Source organism: Bufo gargarizans, chromosome 3 (assembly GCF_014858855.1).
Source record: "Bufo gargarizans isolate SCDJY-AF-19 chromosome 3, ASM1485885v1, whole genome shotgun sequence".
NCBI classification, from domain to species: Eukaryota; Metazoa; Chordata; class Amphibia; order Anura; family Bufonidae; genus Bufo; species Bufo gargarizans.
Window position 1 is genome coordinate 109509451 of NC_058082.1, and position 23238 is coordinate 109532688.

At 44.9% G+C, this 23238-nt stretch overlaps 1 protein-coding gene across 3 annotated transcripts; it reads right to left on the bottom strand.

Moving 5' to 3' along the window:
* Window positions 1–1156: 1156 nt before the first annotated feature.
* On the bottom strand, window positions 1157–19782 carry LOC122932807 (glycoprotein-N-acetylgalactosamine 3-beta-galactosyltransferase 1-like). 3 transcript variants are annotated; one of them, XR_006388344.1, is made up of 5 exons: window positions 19666–19782; window positions 15429–15638; window positions 8229–8890; window positions 3071–3138; window positions 1522–1658 (listed from the first exon to the last, which is right to left on the bottom strand). XR_006388344.1 is itself a non-coding variant. In XM_044287432.1 (4 exons), the coding sequence occupies exons 2-4, from the start codon at window positions 15634–15636 to the stop codon at window positions 1488–1490; spliced, it is 1041 nt and encodes a 346-aa protein (XP_044143367.1). In that variant the 5' UTR covers window positions 15637–15638; window positions 19666–19782; the 3' UTR covers window positions 1157–1487. The 3 variants fall into 3 exon arrangements, 2 of the variants coding, with proteins under 2 accessions (XP_044143367.1, XP_044143368.1); XM_044287432.1 differs by lacking the exon at window positions 3071–3138 and having other exon boundaries at window positions 1157–1658; XM_044287433.1 differs by lacking the exons at window positions 3071–3138; window positions 19666–19782 and adding an exon at window positions 17330–17378 and having other exon boundaries at window positions 1157–1658.
* Window positions 19783–23238: the final 3456 nt, after the last annotated feature.

Here is a 23238-nt window from a genome sequence, read left to right on the forward strand (position 1 = left end):
GACGGATCCGGCAGGCAGTTCCGGCTCCCCGCATCACGGATGCAGACCCATTCATTTGAATGGATCCGCAATCCAGAGCTGAACATGTTCTATTTTTCTACGGTGCGGACGGATCACGGACCCATTCAAGTTGAATGGGTCTCGATCCGTCCCGGCCGCCTCACGGTAGGTCGTGTGCATGAGGCCTAAGGGTTATAACTCCTGGATAACTCTTCCCTCAGGTCGATAACTCAATAAGCTGATTCTGTTCTTTAGGGCCCATGCATACGCCTGTTGCCGTTTTTGCGCTCCGCAAATTGCGGGTCCACAAAACACAGATACAGGGCCATGTGCATTCCTCATTTTGTGGACCAAAGTGTCCGGTCCCTAATAGAACAGTCCTATACTTGTCTGTAATGCGGACAATAAAAGGAAATGTTCTATATTTTTGCAACACAGCCACATGGACATACAGACACCGAATGCACACTGAGTCATTTCTGTTTTTTTCGCGGCTCCATTGAAGTGAATGGTTCCGCATACGGGCCACAACAAAGTAAACAGAACGGACACGGAAAGAAAGTACGTTCATGTGCCTGAGCCCTAAGGCTACCTGGCCACGGGTGTGGGCTGCCTTGCAGAAATTCCAAACAAATTTCTGTGCATTTCCGTATCAAATCCACGCGAAAAACTGCGGGTTTCTGGTACAGATTTGATGCGGCTTAGCCACAGATCATACCTTTGCATTGAAAAGGTTGAAATCCGCACAAATAGCAACATAAAGAATTGACAAGATGAGGATTTCAAAATACGCACAGCAGGTTAATTTCTGCACGCAACAAAAAAGGAAGCTGTAAATGAGATATGTGAAATGTCATACACTAAGCTGGTACTGTATTACGATGTGGTTTTTCCGCATGAGAATCCACGCAGAAAAACGCGCAATCCGCAAAGGGTGTAGGTAGCATTAGGGCTAAAGCACACAAATGTATTTTCTTTCCGTGTCCGTTCCGTTTTTTTTTTTTTTGCGGACTGTATGCGGAACCATTCACTTCAATGGGTCAGCAAAAAAACAGAAGTTATTCCGTTTCCGTATGCATTTCCGTTCCGCAACAAAATAGAACATGTCCTATTATTGTCCACATTACGGACAAGGATAGGACTGTTTTATGAAGGGCCAGCTGTTCCGTTCCGCAAAATACGCAATGCACCCGGATGTAATCCGTATTTTTTGTGGATCCGTTTTTTGCGGACCGCAAATACATATGGTCATGTGCAAGAGCCCTTAGCTTTTCAGAAATAGGAGAATGTCCTATTAAGTACAAAATAAATTAACTAAATGCTTCAATTTTACTTACAAAAATATTAGATTTTACGTCACACATGTCTACTAAAACGAGGTCTATTGTGTCACCTGTATCTGGCACCGCCATTTTAGAGGCAGATGATACAGCTTTTATGAACTTTTATTTGCATTGTCATATAGTCATGTTCGATGTTGGGAGGATCTATACTACTTCCGGCTTTTCCTCATCGTCCTGCAGCCTTGGTAATGGTGGCTGATAACGATACTTGTATCCATACGCCCTTAGGTGGTACACAAAGTACTCTAGAGAGTGCATTAATTCTGGATCAATGTAATGAAAGGATATGGCCAGGTCCGAGCAGCACTGAGGACCCTGCAAAACACAAATTGAGAAACAGGCATTAAAGGGAACCACAATGTCTGACTTTTCGGTTCTATATAAGTTATGTTGTAAGCAGGGCTGGGACAAGGTCCACCACCAACAGGGGCTGAGCTGCCCAAGTGTGCCCCCCCCCCCCCCCCCCACTTGTGGAGTCTTTACTAAATACTTACTGTTGTAATCACACATAAATATGCACAGTTTAATGTACCAATTAACTATAGCTGTAAACAAATGCACAACCTCTTTAGATCCATATAAGGATAGAAATAAAGTGCAAAAACAAGTCATATAAGACAATAACCACATAATCGTAATATAAATAAACATAATCCTGTCAACAAGACAGAATAAAAACTAGCAAGTTTTGCAGGGGTACGGGTAGATGGGGTGGTAAGACATGGGCTGATGGGGGAAGGGGGGCTGGGTTAGATAATCTAACCCCCTCCCCCCATCAGCCCTCGACCACCCCCAGCTACCCCACCAGACATTTAGATGCATAGGCGTGCGCAGTCTATTGCATTAGGGTGTGCACCCTAAAGCACAAACGCATGCCGCGCGCGCGTGTGTGTATGTATATATATATATATATATATATATACACACATATACACACACAAATACACTAAGGGGTATCAGGGTACATTATTATACAGGGGTAATATAACTAAGGGCTATCAGGGTAAATTATACAGGAGTAATATCAGGGACATGATACAGGGGTAATATATCTTATATAATAAAAGTTATATTACCCCTTCATCATGTCTCCTGAGATAGCCCTCCTCAGTTATATTACCCCTGTATAATAATGCACCCTAATACCCCTTAGTTTTACCCCCTGTATAATTTACCCTGATCCCTTCAGTTATATTACCCCCTGTAATTTACCCTGATACCCCTCAGTTATACGGTATCATATAACTGAAGGGTATCAGGGTACATTATACAGAGGTGTAATTGAGGAGGGGTAGCAAGCAGCAGGGAACATACAGGGCAGAGTTCCAGTGGCGTATCGTGGGCTGCCAGCACCCGGGGCAAGCCAAGTATTGCCCCCCCCCAACCTGTGAACACGCCCCTTTTTACAAATAATGCAGTACATGTCACCTACAGTCCTATGTAACACCACAGATAACACAGTGATAACTGAGTACAGATAATGTAGCAGATGTCACCTGCAGTCCTATGTAACACCACAGATAACACAGTGATAACTCTGTGAGTACAGATAATGTAGTAGATGGGTGTGAGGCCCCAGAATTCAGAACACGTACAGTGTGACCGGAAGTCTGGGGCCAGGCTTCGGCAGTGTGGGCTAAATCCTATGGCCCCCCCCCCAAACAGATATGTGGATGGACATTAATGTATAGTGTATACCATTATATGTAGAGTACAGCAGCACATACATGTTACATCCAGTGACGTCTCCTGTGATGTAGACCTTCCGCCATGATACCTTCTTTCAGCCGCGTATCTGCAGAGTTTCACAGAAAAATGTTTAGATTTCTCACTTTACTATCATCCTCAGATAACAGACCTCCCCTCCACCCGTAGTGCCCATAAATATAATGCCCTCTGTATAATTATAATATATACTGGCCCCTCTGTGTTATTATTATTATTCTTAATATTATAATGGCCCCCTCTGTATTAGGCTCCATTCACACGTCTGCAAAATGTGTCCGCATCCATCCCGCAATTGTGCGAAACGGGTGCAAACCATGCATTCATTATGGGGACGGAATGGATGCAGAAAGCACACAGTTTCCGGAGCGGCCTGCCGAACTTCCGGTCCGTGGCTCTGGAAAAAAATAGAACATGTGCTATTCTTGTCCGCAGCTGTGGACAAAAATAGGCTGTTCTATGGGGGGTGCCGGCCGGGTGTATTGCAGATCCGCAAAACACTGCGGACGTGTGAATGAACCCTAATAATAATAATGGTGCTCTTCAGCCCCTCCAGCATACAATCCCATGTAAATAATATCACCCTTCCTTTCTTCGCTGCCTGCCTTCAGCCCCTCCAACATACAGTCCCATGTAAAATACAAAACTCCCCCGGCCTTCAGCCCTTCCAGCATACAGTCCCCATGTAAATAATATCACTTCACCCCCCTCTCTTCAGACCCCTCTAACAGTCTCCACTTGTACAAGGATTATTCCTCCTCCCTTCAGCCCCTGCAAACCCCCCCCCCCAAGTACACATAACAGTCAATCTTCTCCTCCACATACTTACCTATGGCTTCTGCTCCTCTCTCCAATATCCTGCTCTGTTGAATTTCCTGCATATCTTGAGGCCCTGCCCCCGTATGATGAGACTCCGCCTCTTTCCCGACATCATACCTCCCTAGAGCAAATCCATTCCAGCGCTCTGTCTCATAGGCTTCAGACCCTTAGCCTGAAGCCTATGTGAAGGATCGCATCAGGAGTTGGCAGATGGCAGTGCAGCATGGAGGTGATGATTAGGGTGTGCCCAGGCACACCTGGCACACGGCTATGTTTAGATGTTATTTATTCCTGCAACTCTAATGCTCTGATGATCACTGATCAGTAGATGACTCAAGTCAAGCCCCCCCCCCCCCCCCCGCCATTTAGATATGCATGTTTCTTATTAATCATCATCCCCCCCGGGGGCGTTCCTTGTAATTTTACCCCATCCAGAACCCCATCAGACCTCAGATCAGACGGAAAAGAATATTATCTTTATTTAAAAACTATCTTAGGGCTCTTTCACACTTGCGTTCTTTTCTGGCATAGAGTTCCGTCGTCGGAGCTTTATGCCGGAAGAATCCTGATCAGGATTATCCCCATGCATTCTGAATGGATGCATCAGGATGTCTTCAGTTCAGGACCGGAGCGTTTTTTGGCCGGAGAAAATACCGTAGCATGCTGCGCTTTTTGCTCCGGTCAAAAATCCTGAACACTTGCTGCAAGGCTGGATCCGGAATTAATGCCCGTTGAAAGGCATTAATCCGGATCTGGCCTTAAGCTAAACGTTGTTTCGGCGCATTACCGGATCCGACGTTTAGCTTTTTCTGAATGGATACAAAGTCCTGTTTGCCATGGTAAAGTGTAGTGGGGAGCGGGGGAGCAGTATACTTACCGTCCGTGCGGCTCCCGGGGCGCTTCAGAGTAACGTCAGGGCGCCCCACACGCATGGATCACGTCATCCATGCGCATGGGGCGCTCTGACGTCATTCTGGAGCGCCCCGGGAGCCGCACGGGCGGTAAGTATACTGCTCCCCCGCTCCCCACTACTACTATGGCAACCAGGACTTTAATAGCGTCCTGGCTGCCATAGTAACACTGAACGCATTTTGAAGACGGATCAGTCTTCAAATGCTTTCAGTGCACTTGCGGTGTTACCGATCCGGCGGGCACTTCCGGCAAATGGAGTACACAACGGATCCGGACAACGCAAGTGTGAAAGAGCCCTTACTTCACTTCAGGGCAGACTCTCACGCTCTATCCCTGCTTGGGCCTGGGCTGGGTCGTGACACAGTGCTGTGCTGCTGCCCACGCTGCTCCTGGTCTCCAGAGGGCGCACATGTGACTTGACTGCGTACAGCGCGTCAGGTCAAAGGACTGAGCAGAGACCAGAGCAGCGGAGCGGCCGAGCCAGGAGGCGGAGCGAGCACGTAAGTCAGTGCCAAGTGCTCACTACTCCCTCCGTCCTCCAGCGCGGCCGGGAGCCCGGCAGGCGCAGCAGCAGCAGCAGCGACGTGGTCAGTGGCCTGCCTGCCTGCGGCCCAGAGGCTGGGGAGCTGTCCTGCGCCCTGAGGCTGGAACCTCCCCAGCCTCTGTGTCGGCCCGGCCCTGGTTGTATCATTTTATACATCGTTTTGTGCAGATTCTTTCCTCATCCCCCAAGGCCCACCATGTGTTTGTATGCGCCCATTTATTCATTACTACTGGAGACTGATAGCTTCTCCTGATGAAGTTCTAGTGACTTAGGAACAGTGATGGCCAGTTCGCATTGTTCGCCCGCGAACACATGCGGGCTGTCATCTTTTGACAAAAGTCCGGTGAGGCACTTGTAAGCCCTTACCTGTGCCGCAAGCCAGTCTGAAAACAAATGCGGTCAACGGGAGCAGGCAGTTCCGAGAACAGCCCGATGAAGGCCCCCAGTGGCTGTTCTCGGAACTGCCTGCTCCCGCTGACCTCACTTGTTTTCAGTCCGGCTCGCGCACAGGCAAGGGCTTTCCTGTGCCTAGCCGGACTTGTCAAAAAAGATAGCAGCCCGCATATGTTCGCGGGCGAACACTGCGAACTGGCCATCACTGCTCAGGAACCTGTGATACTGATGTATGTGTATATTGATATCACAAATGAGAGATGGGGCATGTAACCGCACTGAAATTGGCACAAAATTCAACAGCAATTCACATCCCATGCATGTCAATAGGGTTTCCGTAACCATGTTCACATGCTATGAAACATTTCCATACCAATAAAAAAAAAAAAAAAATTAACCACAAAGAAAAGTGGCCTTCTACTTATTTGGTCAGTGATACATCCGTGAAAAAAAAGTGTATGTGTTTTATCCGTGAAGATGTCCGTTAAGGATCCGTGGTTGGTCCGTTTTTACCATCTGACGTTGCTCAGCGGAAAATTCATTTCCAAAGAATCTCCCATCAGTCTTCAGTGAAAAAAGAAAGGACCACGAATGCCATCTGTGAAGTGTCCGCAATTTTCACAGACCCAAAGGCTTCTATGGGCGTGCTTGGTCCACATCACGGATTAAAGTAATGCATGTCTCCGTGGTTTATTTATTTACTGACCCGTGGTCAGTAAAAAAATAGTCACGGGAGTCAAGATAGAGCGGAGGTGCACCACCTGAGCTGCCACCCGGTCCTCTGTCCCTGCCTACTTGCACCACCCGCCCTAGGTGACGGAGCGCAACTGGGCGACAGTCCCTAACCTACTAAGTGCAAGTAGAGAGAAAGAGACAGCAGGGAAGAGGACAGCCACTGAGAAGTTGCAATAAGCGGACAAGAGGTAGAACAAAAACGGAATGCGAGGTGGGTCAACTAGCCGAGGTCAGTCCAGGAGGTCATGTCAGAACAAGGGAAGAGGCAAAGAAAAATCCGTATACAAGCCGAGGTCAAAATCCGAGAGGTAGCGTCAAGGTACAGGGAGCAGGCAGCAGAGGTGTCAAGAGGCAGATCGAGGTTCAATTCCAGAGGTAGCTAAATAACAAAGTACACAGCCTATAGGACGAAAATCACAGGCAACCTGTAGCCAGCAGGCCGTCTGTATTTATAGTGGGGAGTGAGGGTCATGTGACGTGGCCAGCATCACATGACCGACAGACAGCCAAGTCGAGCACCAAGTGATCAGCACGGCGCTCAAGGCAGACCTAGGAGCAGGGAGCCTCCCAGCAGCAAAGCAGCCCTGGGAACGAGGCCAAACACAGATCCTCGCTCCCGAAGCTAAGCAGCAGGTCTGCGGCTGATGGGAGACCAAGTGCGCCTTCGGCGCCCTGTTACAAGAATACTGAAATGTGAACAGACACATTTAAGTCAATGAGTACGTGTGGAAAATGTGGACAGCACACATCAGTGATAAAAGGAAATGTGGACGAGGCCTAAGAAACATGCTGAATTTGTAATATGCAAATCTGACGTGTGAACATGGTTGCTATGGGCAACTAAGCCAGTTCTACTTTACACCAGTTTGATAAACAACCCCCTTAGTGAGTTGGACAGGCTATCAACTCTTACTAGCCTGTGTTAAAAAGGTAGTTGCATTTGCTTTAGGGCCACATGCCCATCATTCTGCCAATTACAGTTTGTGTGGACTTGAGAAAAGTATGCTACTAAGGGTACTTTCACACTAGTGTTGGGAGGATCCGGCAGGCAGTTTCGTTGCCGGAGCTGCCTGCTGGATCCGGAAATCCATATGCAAACGGATATCTTTTTTTTCCGGATCCGTTAGACTTATTCATTGAAATGCAGGATCCATCTTTCCGGTATCATCTGAAATAACGGATCCCGTATTTATTTATTTTTAAACTAGAAAGTACTGTGCATGCGCAGACCGGAAAACCAGATCCGGCGATGCAGCATTTTCCAGAATACTTGGTACCAGATCCGGCATTAATACAGTTCAATGGAAATTAATGCCGGATCCGGCAAGTGCGGTAGTGTTCCGGGATTTTGGCCGGAAAAAGAATACTGCAGCGATTAGTATTCTGTTTTTTGGATTTGTAGCACTGATATTCTTTGCAATTCGTTATGACTTTCTAATATGACCATTAAAATGTTGGCTATTTGATATATTTGAATGTAATTTAATTACCATTTGTGTCTGCAGCACAGACCTAGGGGTCTCCATAGTTACAGACTACAAACAAACCCAGAGTGTAGTCTGATCCTGCAGCCATACTGTATGTTAAACCATTCTACATGCCGCCTCTTCTTGCTTACCTACAGACAGTAGAAAAAGAAACGGATACGCATGACCGCAGGGTCAAACTACACAAGCTGGTAGCAAAACTGCATTGGACGACGCTCTTTCAAAAATAAAACAATACATTCTTTATCAAAACAGAACTTGTGGTCTTACCTCAACAAGAGGGTAGAAACAATACTTTGGATACCAAAAATCTGGATCAAAATGTGTTGTCAGATGACTTTCAGGTGGAAGTGGGTGGAAGGTCTCTCTTGCCTGGGTATCCCTCGTGTCTCCAGCTATAACTCCTATTTTCTCCATGCACTGACCCAGGCCAACATCCTCCAAGTGGGTCGTGTGATTACAGTTACCGGTGCGGAAAGCATCCACAAAACGTTGAACAGCTTCTCTACTAAGTACATATCCAGCTCCACCGCTCATGAAGCCCTGCTTGGCAAATGGCTTGAAACGCCTTCCAAAATAGAGAGGCTGGTCAGAAGTATAATTTGAAAGCATCCAACGCAAATTTTCCACCACAACGTAGGTGTCATCATCTGCCTTAAGAAACCAATCAGCTTTGTCCAGATAGTTCTTATATATATATTGAAAAGCTCGAATGGTCTTCCAGTAAAGCTGATCCCGTCCTTCTCTGACGTCCAAACCAATTGTTGGAAATGTCTCATCAGTTGTAGAACTCATGTAAAGAACAATATTGCAGTGACGGGCCCAAGAATTTTTTACATGAATGGTTTTTTTATATAAATTTGTAGGTCCAGTCATGATCCAACAAAGTATTCTAACCTTCCTAGAAAGAGACTCACTTTCACTGCTTCCACCTGCAACATTCAAATACAATCTGCTCTGAGACATGAAGCAAGGCAGTAGAAATCGCTATCTTTTTCAGTATATAAATTAAAATGCAATGCTAATTGAATGTTAGTGTATGATATGGCTACATCTGGTTTATACCAGTATATTAATCCCTATTTGACTATAAAGAAGACCGCATACAGTTAGTTCTTGGGTACACAGAGCAAACACAATGATGTCTTCCACTTCTTTATTTTATCAATCAATAGACATTAAAGCTGATGGCCAGGATGAGTGGCAGGGGCAATATTCCAATTCGCAATATTTCGCGAATATTTTGTAGAATATTCGTCATATATTCGATTATTTTTTTGATTGCGAAAATTGGCAATGTAATATTCGCGTAAGGCGCGTGGGTCACTTTTGCTACATTTTACAAGCTGCTAGAAGTTTCCTGAGACTGGAGAAAATGGATGGCATGGCAGAACGTTAAAAATGGCTTTATATGCTGATAGAGTGCTCCAATATATTTGCGATCGCGCAAATCAGCAATTAATGAGGCGAATATTTTGGCGCAATGCATGCAACTTCACATATTAGCAGGTCTGACTACATATTACTGATTGGTGCACTAATTATTGTTGTGACATCACAGCACTATGTCTGTAGCATGTAAGTATGGACAGCAGAACCTATCAGTTGCACTATATCACTATCTAACCAGGGCCGCCTCTATCATAATGCAGCCCAAGCGGCTGCTTGAGGGCGCAGAGAAGGGGGGGGCGGTGCCGGGGTGGAAAACAATTAAGTTACATTTACCTCGCTGAGCCTGTTTGCTAAGCAGCCCGGCCGAACTCCGCCCTCACACTCTCTGTCACAGAGCGGCACACAGCTAACAGGCTGAGGGAGCACACACACTCTGAGCTACGAGACCCTGGTGTATTTAAATCTCATTTAGCATGTTTTTCAGAAAAGTTTCTCCTGGGATTCAAACTCACAACCTTTCACATCTGAGGCAAGGCATTTACCCACACAGCTACGACAGCTGTATAGCCAATTAGTAAAAAAAATTAAAAATATATAAGACTTCTACTGTAGCTCACTTTGATACCTAGTGTACATATACACCTAGCCCCAGCACACTGTGTATGGATGTAGCAGAGCTGGGTGTGTTGGGGCAACTGTCATGTGTATGGTTGTACCCTAGGTATCAAAGTTCTCTACGGTAGAAGTCTTATATATTTTTTTATATTTATTTTAAAGAAACTGCTTGTACAGCTGTTATAGCTGTGTGGGTAAGTGCTTTGCCTCTGATACAGAAGGTCATGGGTTCGAATCCCCTCACAAACTTTTCTGAAAGACAGACTAAATAAGAACACGAGCACCAAATCTTCAACACTAGAGGCTGCATCGCATCGCTGACATGGAGGTAAGTAGAAAAGTTTTTTTTTTTAAATACCGGACTGTTACTTTACTGCCATGGGGTGGGGGGGGGGGGGGGCTATTGCTGCCATGATACTGGCACATGGATGGGGGAAGGAGAGAGGCACTTAAAACTGGCACATTAGGGGGCAGGGGGAGAGGATGGCACTATGATATTGGCACATGGGGGGGGATATGAATCATGAGGGGCAGAATGTGAAATGATAGGGGGTGCAAGAAATGGATATGAATCATGAGGGGCAGAAATGTGAAATGATGGGGGGGCAAGAAATAGACATGAATCATGAGGGGCAGAAATGTGAAATGATTGGGGGGGGGGGGGGCCACGCTAAAATGTAGATTCGCTTGTGTTGACAAAAATCCTTGCACCGGCCCTGTATCTAACCTACACTGACTATCTCCCACTAACTATCTGTATTATATATATATATATATATATATATATATATATAAGCTAACTAACTATCGAATGTAATGACACAGTAAAGCACAGAGAACAGAAATAACACTGCTGTCTCTTTTAGAACTTCATAAAACTACAGAAAATGGCTGCTGGGGAGGTTCTTATATAGTAAGGGGCAGGCAACTTTCCTATTGGGTGCTAGGGATGTTGCTAAGCTCAGACAAAGACATTGCAGCCTTCTCATTGGCCCACTGTCACGACCATGGTCATGGTCGTGACTCCTGTAACCGCATGCAGTTGCCTGCGGTCTTGGTTTTGTTGTCAATCACAGGTGAGGGCTATAGTATGTTGCCTCACCTGTGGTTGCCGCTGGCAACATTGTGTATGTGGCAGCAGAGCAGCCTGAGCGGTGCTAGGCAGCTTGCTGCAATAGGCGTGCGGTTGCACCTGGCAACCTCTCTTTATAGGTGTGCCTTTTATTCGGTGTGCACGGGGTGTTACATGTGTTGTGTGCACTTCCCCTTTAAGTTGATGTCTTCCCTTCCCTGGTGTTGGAAGGGTTAACTTCCTTCCTAGTGTGTGTGTGCATGGGGTGTGTCTCACTGTGGGTGTGGCTACTTAGCCCTATAAAGCCTCAGTGAATAGCGGTAGTCAGTGGGGGTTCTTCAGCCATGCTTGCTGGAGACAGCCTCCTGGTTATTTACCATCTGCCAGTGAGGGCCACCCTGGTGGTCATAAATGTTATGTCTGGTGTTAGTTTATGATTTATCTGTTATTGCAGCATATGGTTTACTGGGTTCCCGTGTGATGTCTGTTGTGTGCTGTGTCCTTTGTGTTGGTTGTGGATAGCAGCACTTGCATGTGGGTTCCAGGTTGTGTGTCTGTGGCAGGTAAGTGTGGTACTAGTCTCACTTACCTGTCATTGCCATATGTCTGTTTATGTTCCCCTTTCTATGTAGCTTGGCCAGTGAGACTCCTGTTCCTCCATGTCTAGGAGAAACGGGTCGTCTTACCATGCTCCTAGTCCAGGGCCACCCTGAGGGCAAGCAGGAATATCAGGTTCTGGAGTATGAGCCCTCCTACCTTCAGGGTTGGCTCATATGGATAGGAGACAGGGTCAGAATTAGGGATGTGTAGGAGGTGACCTTCTCCCTTATTCCTGTCCTGGCCATGCTCTGACCACCCATCTGCTGATACCGCACAGCTGAGGGTTTTCCCCATCCTCAGCCGTGACACCCACAAGCAAGAAGCAGGGACGGATCATGGGTTCAGATGAAATAAAATCTAGAATATTTGAAAATACAAATATATACCACTATATTCTAAATATTTGCGAATTCTCGAAGTGCCGTTATTCGCGATTCGAATATTCGCGGCCAACACTACTGGCCATTAGACAAAATTATCCCCTATCCATGGGATAGGTTATTAGGGATTGCAGCAATGATTCCCATAGAAATGAATGGACTGGAAACCGCTCATGCGTACTACTGTTCCAGCCACACAAACTCATCATACTCAAGGAACCAAATTCTTGTGACTGGTGGGGATTGCAGCAGTTGGACCAATAGCAATATTAATATATTAATTGAGGGTAGCGCCTCTTTTAGACTGAACACACCCATCTACCTGGGACTTCTGAGCAGAGTACTGTTCAGAAGTCCCAGGTAGGTGGGCGTGTTCAGTCTAAAAGAGGCGCTACCCTCAATATAGCTGGTTCCTACACTGCCCTGAATATTGTAGGCTTAGGCAAGTCGAAGAGATGCAGTATATTAGTGTTAGGGACACGTCTGCGGAAGCCACCTTGACACCTGGTAGATGGGCCCAACACACGTTTGAACAAATATGTGCGCTAAGAGCTTCCATTGACTCATTTATAGTAAGTATGATACCACTTTTATTTAGAATGATCCCCATTTCTTAGCTCTATTGTTTGTATGTATAATGGTGTGCAGCCATTTTCTTTTTTATCAATCATGTTTGCTTTATGGATATGCACCTGTGATTCTGAATGTTCTAGTCTAAATTTTCTTGTATATTATAATCAAGGGGCACAGTGTACAGCTTCTTATTATTAAGGGTGCACAGCATGTGGAACATTTAAATTCACAGGAGCCATTTTATATCCAGGATGGTGCACGTTTATCCAGGGATAACAGCATGGGGCATTTTTATTTAGGGGGCACGGCATAAAACCTGTATTTATTTACAGGGCTGTATTTATTGTACAAGCTTGGTTCTGGTGCTGTATTTATGTTATGCACTTGGCCCTGATGTTTTATTTATGTTATGAGCTTTGTTCTGATACTGTATTTATGTATTGGGATTGGTTCTGGGGATGTATTTATGTTTATGCCCTTGGTTCTGATACTTTATGTACTGAGCTTGGTTCTGGGGCTGTATTTATATTATGAACTTGGTTCTGATACTTTATGTACTGAGCTTAGTTTTGGGGCTGTATTTATGAATATAAGGTTGGTTCTCATGCTGGATTTACGTTATAAGCTTGGTTGTGGGTCTGTATGTATGTACCATGTTGTAGTTAGGCTACTTTCACACTAGCGTTCGTCGGTCCGCTCGTGAGCTCCGTTTGAAGGGGCTCACGAGCGGACCCGAACGCAGCCGTCCAGCCCTGATGCAGTCTGAATGGAGCGGATCTGCTCAGACTGCATCAGTCTGGCGGCGTTCAGCCTCCGCTCCGCTCGCCTCCGCACGGACAGGCGGACAGCTGAACGCTGCTTGCAGCGTTTGGGTGTCCGCCTGGCCGTGCGGAGGCGTGCGGATCCGTGCGGATCCGTCCAGACTTACAATGTAAGTCAATGGGGACGGATCCGTTTGAAGATGCCACAATATGGCTCAATCTTCAGGCGGATCCGTCCCCCATTGACTTTACATTGAAAGTCTGGACGGATCCGTACGAGGCTATTTTCACACTTAGCTGTTATATGCTAAAATAATGCAGACGGATCCGTTCTGAACGGAGCCTCCGTCTGCATTATTATGATCGGATCCGTTCAGAACGGATCCGATCGAACGCTAGTGTGAAAGTAGCCTTATGTTGTGATTTTGGTTCTGGCTCTGTATATATATGTTAAACTTGAATCTCATACTATATCTGTATGCTAAACCTTAAAACTTTATTTAAGGGGTGTTTAAAAAAAAAATGTAAAAAACTTTTCTGTGCATACCATAACATGTCCCCCCCACCCTTCTCACTGTGCATACTGTCCACATCTATGATTATGCATAATCATTATGTAGCTCTATAAGTAACAAATGAGTGTAATTCAGTCAGTCTTTGTGAGAAGGTATTTATGTATATATGTATGTATCTATATATATATATGCTCGTAGATATCTGTAGTATGGTGTACATTGCACTGAACATTCCTCCTGGTATAGTCTGAGGTCATGTACAAGGCTAACTAAATGTCTCATACTCAGGGGTGCACCTAGCCTTTCTGCTGCCTGAGGTGAAAACTGAAATGGAGCCCCCTCCCCCACCTATGCCAATTTCTTAACCTAACCCCTTTGCCACAATGAAAACACTCATTGCCCATGGCCCTTCTGCTGCCCCCCTCTTGCCCCTACCTGGTGCTGCCTGAGGCGATCGCCTCACCTGGCCTCATTGGTGGTGCACCCCTGCTCATACTATATGGTGAAGGAGGATCTCATATTAGTTTTGGGCCCACAAAGAACAGACTGCTCCATATTCCTGGAACCCTTAACCTGACCCTGATAGTAAATGAGAAGACTATATGAAGAAGTAAGGCTACATTCACATCTGCGTCGAAGGCTCCACTTGGGGCACAGAGTTCCTCAAAAATTGCGGGGGGTAAATGTCCGCAAAAAAAACAACATTCCCCCAAATGGAATAGATCGCATTATAGTGAATGGGATCTGTTAGGCTCTGTTACTGTCAGTTATGTGCCAATCCAGCACTTCTATTATTTTCATTCACACGTCCGCAAAATGGGTCCGCATCCGTTCCACAATTTTGCGGAACAGGTGCGGACCCTTTCATTTTTAATGGGGCCGGAATGTGCTTTCCGCATCCGCAAAAAAAATAGAACATGTCCTATTCTTGTCCACAATTGCGGAATTGTCCACAATGTGAATGCCGGTTATGTGCCGTCCGCAAAATGCGGAACGCACATTGTCGGTGCCTGTGTTTTGCGGATCTGCAAAACACATACGGACGTGTGAATGGACTCTATAATGGAAGAATGGAAATAGATAGCACTGATGTGAAGGCAGCCTTAGGCCGAATGCACACGGCCGTTGTTCACGGCCGTGAGCGGTCTGTGGAACCGCGGCCTGGATTCCTGCTGAGTGCAGGAGCGCACGGCATCATGGGTTGCTATGACGCTGTGCGCTCTCTGCTGCCGCCACAGTACAGTAATACACTGGTATGAGCTATACCAGTGTATTACTGTACTGCCGCTGCAGCAGGGAGCGCACGGCGTCATAGCAACCCATGACGCCGTGCGCTCCTGCACCCAGCAGGAATCCAGGCCGCGGTTCCACGGACCGCTCACGGCCGTGAACAATGGCCGTGTGCATTCGGCCTTAGTTGTATGATGGTGAAAGAAGGCCCACACACAGTTTAGCACAAAGAAGACCAATTGTCTGTGTCACCCCTGAATGACGAATCATATAGATAGCTAGACAGACAGATGGATAAACTTCTCTACAAAATGACATGATAACATAATTACCTGTGTTATAAGTGGAGCTATGTGGTGCTTCTGGCTTTGACTTCATTTCTGTATTTTTCCCCGTTAGGATGTCACTGGGTGACTGCATTTTATTGGATCGTAGTGAATAGTAGACAAGAAAGTATACAGTTAACCCAGCAAGGACTCCGCAGAGAGACCTCTTCTTCAGTAAACTGGTGCAAGTTTCTGTATGTGACATATGGTTCATTTCTATAAGACAAATAGCAGTAGGAGACATCTTACTAGTAGAACTCTTTAAGACAATCCCATTTTTGAAATATTTCTTCTTACAACTATAGAAATAAGGCCTCGTGTCAGTTGAAACTCGTCATTTCTGCAGGAAAGCGGCCGGATCTCCGATGGACCTCATTGCAGTTAATGGGGAGCCTGCCGGATCTCGTAACGGAGATGTGAACGAGGGCTACAGCTGGGTTCACATCACGATTTAGGCTAGATTCACAATAGCGTTAGACATCTCTGGCAGGCTGTTTCGGCAAAGAGTAGCCTGCCAAGGATGTCTGGATCCGGCCTAAGCCAGATACAACCCAATAATCGCCAGCGCCATTAACTATAACGCAGACCAGCCGAGATCCGTCCGCAACACGGCAACTATGTCGAGAATCAGCCAGCCAAAAAACGCTACACGCCCTGTTAATAAAACAGAAACTGACACAATACTTATAGAATCCGAGCAGGGTATCAAAGGACAAACAAAGAAGGGGACAGTAGGTGATTATCATTACTGCATCAAATGGATAAATGTGTGATCTCAGAGTCCCTATTTAACCCTTTTGTTTCCAGGGTCTGCAACATCTGTATCCAAAAGGCCTCCCTTTTCAGTAATTTCCAGGGTATTGTATCTGCTCAATAACTTGATATTTTAATTGACACACTGTATGTTTTTGTTGGTGGAAATGATATGGAATAGGCAGAAGTAAACTGCCTGTCTGTATCGTGGATTTACGATATGGTCTCTCATATGCTGAATTGTTTCCCCAACATATAGGAGACCGCAAGGACATTTTATAATGGAGATGACATTAGTGGATTCACATGTAAAGTATCCTTCAATTTTAAAGCAGTATGAGGATGATAAAATCTGTCACCTCTAGTATTTACGTAGGAGCACTGCATACATTGGAGGCAGGGAAATGTGCCATTTTTCCATGGTGTGATACATGTTTGTCTAGGGGTCTTGGTTGCACTCCCTATGGTGGTGATTGTTTATGGCAGATCAAGGGCGGGTTCTGAAATTCCTAAATTTGCGGATAGGATTTATTTTAGTAACCAAGATCCCTATACAAACATTTATTGCACCATGGAAACAGTGGCGTACATTGTATAGAGACTGTGCTTGATCTGCCATAATGACGAACTAAGGCCTTATTTCATGGATTCTGTCCCTCTCGGTTTGCATCAAGTGGTGATAACTGGCGCGTTAATGAACAGGAGGCATCACAATCATCCCACACAACTTGATCTGACTTTTGAGGTTTAGTGTGGCTAAAAAAACTTTGCTTTCAGTCTGGATTTTATGCCCTTGCCACATGCCACAGATTGAAGAAGAAGAAAATCCCTTTATTGTCCTCAGTGGGGAAATTTGGGCATAACAGCAGCAATTACATTCACAACAGGAGCAAAATAAGAGTAATTAGAAATTAAAGAGTAAAATGCAAGAAAAACATAACACAGAAATTACTACTGGGTTTCTGGGAACATTGATGGTTATAAATCCTAACCGCTGCTGTGAGGAAGGACCTTCGATAACGTTCCTTCGTGCATCTAAGATGCAGCAGTCGGTCACTGAAGGAGCTCTCCAGCTCCACAACAGCTTCGTGCATGTGGTGGTAGACATTGTCTAACAATGATGTTAATTTTGCTAGAGTTCTTCTGTCACCCACCTCCTGCACTGGATCAAGGGGACAACCTAGGACAGAGCTGGCCTTCTTAATGAGCTTGATGTGATCATCTGCAGATCTTAGAGACAGCTGCTACTTTCTCAATTGGCATAACCTTATGGCTTGTCCTTCTTGGAGTTGCAGTCTCAGTGTTGAGGAGGTATATAGCTAGTATTACTGGTTAAACAAGTATACCTTACAGGCAGATGGCTGTACAAATTCAAGTGCCCCAGGCAAATAACGATAGCCAGGCATAGACAACCAAAGGCAAAGTTGAGCAACTCAAGAGTCTGAAGATAACTGTCTTATTTCCACCAAAATCAGTTTTTTATAGTATGAGGTCTACCAGATTTTAACTGATGTCTGAAGTCTGGGAAAATTTGATCTGTGAATCCTCATCAAGCAATGTGACACCGCTTATCTCAGCTAATAATGCATGTTCAACTGAGCTAAAAGTGCACATTAATGAGTTAAAGGGGCAATCTAATGCAAAACCAATCACTAGACCCCTTATTCTGGAGGATTGTGAATGGCGTGATGTACTGGGTTATCTCCATCAGTCCAATAGACATTGAATGGAATGGCAATGTACATGCATGACCACCACTCCATTGAAACTGTTACCAAACAGGGGTTCAGGACCCCTGTTCTTGTGAAGTGGTGTCCCTGTGATGGAGAATGAATAGCTGCTTGTCTAGGCTGATTAGCCATCGGGGATCTAGGAAAGATGGGCCACAAGACGGAGGAAAATGAATACTAGTTTAAAGACATTACTGAAGAGCTGTTTTATTCTAGGAGGCACTCCTCTGTAGAAAAAATATATGTAATTGGGACAGATCCTGGGTGAGGTTAATTTGAATACTTTATTTACAAATACCTAAACAGGCGGGTACCTATCTTGTCCCAGGAGTAAATTAATACTTCGCTTTTAATAATGATAGAATTAAAACTGTATGTGAACATGATACATTTATTTAATTGTGGTTACCAAACCAAAATAACAAGAATGGTTAAAAATCCAGTCACCACTCCACTGATAAATAACAAATATTGTTCAGTGATTTAGAGGGGAGAGCATGTGCACTTGCCCTCAACCATCTCATATATAGGCAGTTTACTGACCTCACTATGTCTGCGGTACTGCTACCAACTAGGCAAGGTTCTCAACCAACCATGTAGCTGTGGACCCCGTGATATATGAGCCCACTATGCAATCAGCTTTTTTACAAAGGTTCTACTGGCAGCAGTCTCTGCAAACTAGTGCAAGCTAGGTACACCTAACAGTGGAAAGTAGGCTAGCCGGGCTACTAAGGACTATTTGCAGTGGAATGACGTACTAAGTTAAAAACTAAGACTGTCCCCCGACATGTTTCGCCAGATTACTGGCTTCTTCAGGGGTCAATGGACAGCATTGAGTAACCCTATGCAGTACGTGGACTAAATACGTAATGTTTAGATTGACAGGCTCTGCGACCTATCAGAAATTACATCAATGAACAACCAACCAGTTACATCTAAGGGTACTCCCCCATAAACCATATGATGCGCCAATCAGAATCTTATACTGGGCTCACCATCTATGACGTGCCGCCAGAGTCGCCCACTGGACACGTCAGTGGTGACGTCCTATCCTCCAGGCTTCCGCGCAGACTCCCGGAACATCTGAGCCAAAGTAATAGAACTGCGCATGCGCGCAGACTTAGAAACAGTAAGAGAAAAGTTACTACGCGTATTGCGGTTGCGCAAACCCTTAGTGGAGGACCTTCTATCCTTCAGGTCACTGCACAAACTCCTAAGACGATAAAACTCAAGTGATGGAACTGCGCTTGCGCGCAGACTTAGAATCTGTCAAGCAAATCAGCTATGCATATTGCGCAGAAAACTCAGTGTAGGACATGATGGATAGTTAGAGACCTCCACTATGGATACTCCGCTCTGGATTTGACATCACATAAGTGCAGGATGTGTGTACATTAACCAGGTGCGTATTTATCTACATACTTAAAAAGTATTAATTTACTCCTGGGACAAGATAGGTACCACGCCTGTTTAGGCATTTGTAAATAAAGTATTTAAATTAACTCCTCTGTAGAGAGAGGGATAATAGTGAAATAATAGTGAAATATGTTGATTCACAGACACATTCTTAAAGCTTACATAAGGAGTAACATATTCTCTTCATGTCAGGAGACATGAAGATACAGGTATGCCAGGTCTGAGATGGAAATTCCGGTTTAAGGCATATCAGGCAGTGCCATACTTGTCTTCCTGTGTATCCAGCCCTAATTTTATACTAGATTAACTAAAAATCATCATCATTATAAAATGTTAATTCATACCTTATAATATAAAGCTGCAGGTTCCTCAGGTGACCGGGCAGTGTGACTGTGGTAGATGTCGCGTTGCTGTGTCTGGGAGAGACAAACATACAAATGAGCTTTTTCTCTGTCGGTTCAGTTCTTAACAATTAGGCAACTGAGTAAAACTCGTCACCTAGTAACCTAATTCAGAAGCTGAGGAGGGGCGTATTTATCTACATACTTGTGTACGAATGCTACAGACAGACTTTTAAGGCTCTGTTGACATTTTTTTCCCTTAAAGACAGCAATGAACTGGTGAAAAAAAATAATTATATATATATATATATATATATATATATATATATATTTTTTTTTTTTACAGGGAGGGGCAGAGTCGGATTCTAAGGCCTTAAAAGAGGTTGTTCCATCACAGGCAATGGGGGCATATTCAAGCAATAAAAAGATAGAGTCTCTGTTAAATACACCAATATCCTCGAGCGCTGCAAGTCTGAAGACAATGTGGGAAAAGTCTATTACTTGACGAAAATATACGGAAAAAGACTGCGCTGCAAGAGGAAAATCTTCTCTGTGTATAAAGTTCACTTTCAAATCTTCAACTAGTAGAATCACAAACCACCTCACAATCCAACATTAGTGTGCAAATCTGTGGACAATGAAAAAAACGCACTATGGTGTAGCAGGTTCCAAACAACTAACGCTCCATGTGAACAAATTTATACTCACAAGATCCCTTGTAAGTGAAGGCGTGTATAGATATCGATGGTGTCAAAATAGAGCTCTGTGGAAAAGAGGACTATAGCGTAGTATATCACAACACTTGGAATGCCTGCAAACAGATTATACTCACAGGGCTTCACTTATCAGGTGCGCATATGAGATTTTCTTTAGGTCGCTCAGATCTTGGATTACAACCATACTAGATGTCCAAAAACTCTCAGTGGAAAAAGCCACAAAAGAAGTATGTGCGTACCAGGGGTCAGGTAGAAAACAATTTAATATTAGTAAAAATTACAGCTAAAACATATAAAAATCAGGAATATAGCCCGACCCGGGTTTCGCGTTGATGCTTCGTCTGGGGCAATGGGGGCATATTGCTAGGATATGCCCCCATTGCCTGATAGATGTGGGTCCCATCGCTGGGACCGGCACCAACACTGAGAATGGGTCGGGGAGAGCGGTGTCTGGAAGACCACGACCACCACCAAATGCTCTCCCATACAAGTAAATGGGAGCGCACTGCGCTTGTGTGGCCACCACTCCTATTCATTTCTATGGGGCCAACGGAAATAGCTGAGCCAGCTGGCTTGGCTATTTACAGCGACCCCATAGAAATGAATGGAGGGCGGCTGCGCATGCGCAGTGCACCCTCCACCACTTTTTCCCGCTCCGTTCTTGGTGTAGGTGCGGGTCCCAGCACTGGGACCTGTACCTATCAGACAATGGGACATATCCTAGAGATATACCCCCATTGTCTGTGATGGGACAAACCCTTTAAGGACCCTTTACATGGGACGAGAATCTTAAAGATAATCACTAACGAGCGTTCATAGTGATTATCTGGCGGTGTAAATTCACACATCAGGACTGGATCCTACACAGAGATAAGGTATAATGGAAAGATCTGTATCTGTTCTGTGCTTATAATAGTTCCAATAGCCGAAGGCTATCGAAATTCAGTTGTTGGCCTCAATGATACTTTAAAATTGCTCTAGTGGGTTAAAAGTTTGCACCTGGTCGTGTTTTTATATATTTGCATATAATATATAGTGAGGGTATTTGATTCATACCTCTTTATTAGACCGAATTGTTTCTCTCTTTCTGAAATTTATTATAGTCAGATAGAGGACAGCTACATAGTATATCTTTTTACTGAAATGTTACTATGTTACTTTTATGGCTTTGATGCCTGCTGAAATGTCACCTACCTAGCTGTCTAACTCTCCGTGCTCTGTTACATTTAGCTACAATCCTTCTATCTCTGTCTGAGTATCAAAGTTTTTCCTGCCTGGATCGGTATTACAGGGGGGCGCCTGCACCTGCAGCATGTCCCTCCGATCCCTTAGCGTACTAGGTGAATTGCTGTTTAATTTAAAAGCTGAATACAATTTTTGCTGTTCAGGAAGTGCAATTCCTGGTTTACCTGCGCTCACCCTCAGGTTTTCGTATGGATCACGAGAAAGTCCGTGCGGTGTTGGACTGGAATCGACCCGAAAATCTGAAAGAGCTTATGCGGTTTTAGGGATTCACCAACTACTACCGTAAATTAATCTTGAACTATTCAACTGTGGTTAAACCTATAACATACATGACTAGGAAGGGGGTCAATTTCTTTGTTTGGTCTTAGGTGGCATTATAAGCTTTTTCTGCGGTGAAGGAATGTTTTGCTTCAGCCCCTATTCTGGTGCAACCGGACGTGTCTCAGTCATTTATTGTAGAGGTTGACGCATCCGAGGTAGGGGTGGGAGCAGTTTTGTCGCAAGATCCTTCACCTAGTAAATGGCGCCCATGTGCTTTTTTCTCTAAAAAAACCTTTCGACTGCTGAAAGAAATTTTGACGTGAGTAATAGGGAATTGCTGGCCATTAAGTTGACTTTTGAAGAATGGCGCCATTGGTTGGAAGGAGCAATTCCTCCTATTACGGTAATTACTGATCACAAAAATCTGGCTTACCTTGAGTTGGCTAAACAACTGAATCCAAGGCAGGCCAGATGGTTGCTGTTAAGGCGGATGCTTTGTCACACAGCTTTCCTGGGGGGGGAAGGGGGGTGATTCTAAAGTTGCTAGTTCTATTTTGTCTGAAGGGGTAGTCATATCTGCCCTATATCCTGATCTTGAGGCTAAGGTGTTGGAGGCCCAAGAGGATGCTCCGGACTCTTGTCCTCCAGGGAAATTGTTTGTTCCTTCAGACTTGCGTCATAAGGTATTTGAGGAACATCACTGTACTGTCTTGGCTGGAAACTCTGGGAGTAGATCCACTGTCGATCTCATCTCGCACAGATTTTGGTGGCCGGGGCTGTGTAAGTGTGTTGAGGACTATGTGTCAGCCTGTTGTACCTGTGCTCGTGCTAAGGTGACACATACTCGGCCTTCTGGATCTCTTCTTCCGTTACCCATCCCGTCCAGACCTTGGATGCATTTGTCCATGGACTTTATCACGGATTTACCGAATTCTTCGGGAAAAAACTTGATCCTGGTGGTAGTTAATTGGTTTAGCAAAATGGTGCATTTTATTATAGCATTGCCTGCTCTAGTTAATGCCAAGACTCTTGCACAAGTGTTTGTCGATAACATTGTGAAACTACATGGCATTTTCTCTGATGTGGTGTCTGATCGGGGGACTCAGTTTGTTTCCAGATTCTGGAAAGAGTTCTGTACTCAACTGGGGGTACAATTGTCCTTTTCTTCCTCAGTCGAATGGAGAGACGGAGCGCACCAATCAGAATTTGTAGACTTACTTGAGATGTTTTGTTTCGGAGATGGGCAACTCTCGGACCTGAGAGTGGATGATTCTGTGTGGCTGTCCACAAGAAACATTAAGCTTAAGGTACCTTCTTGAAAGTTGGGCCAAAGATTTATTGGTCCATATAAGAT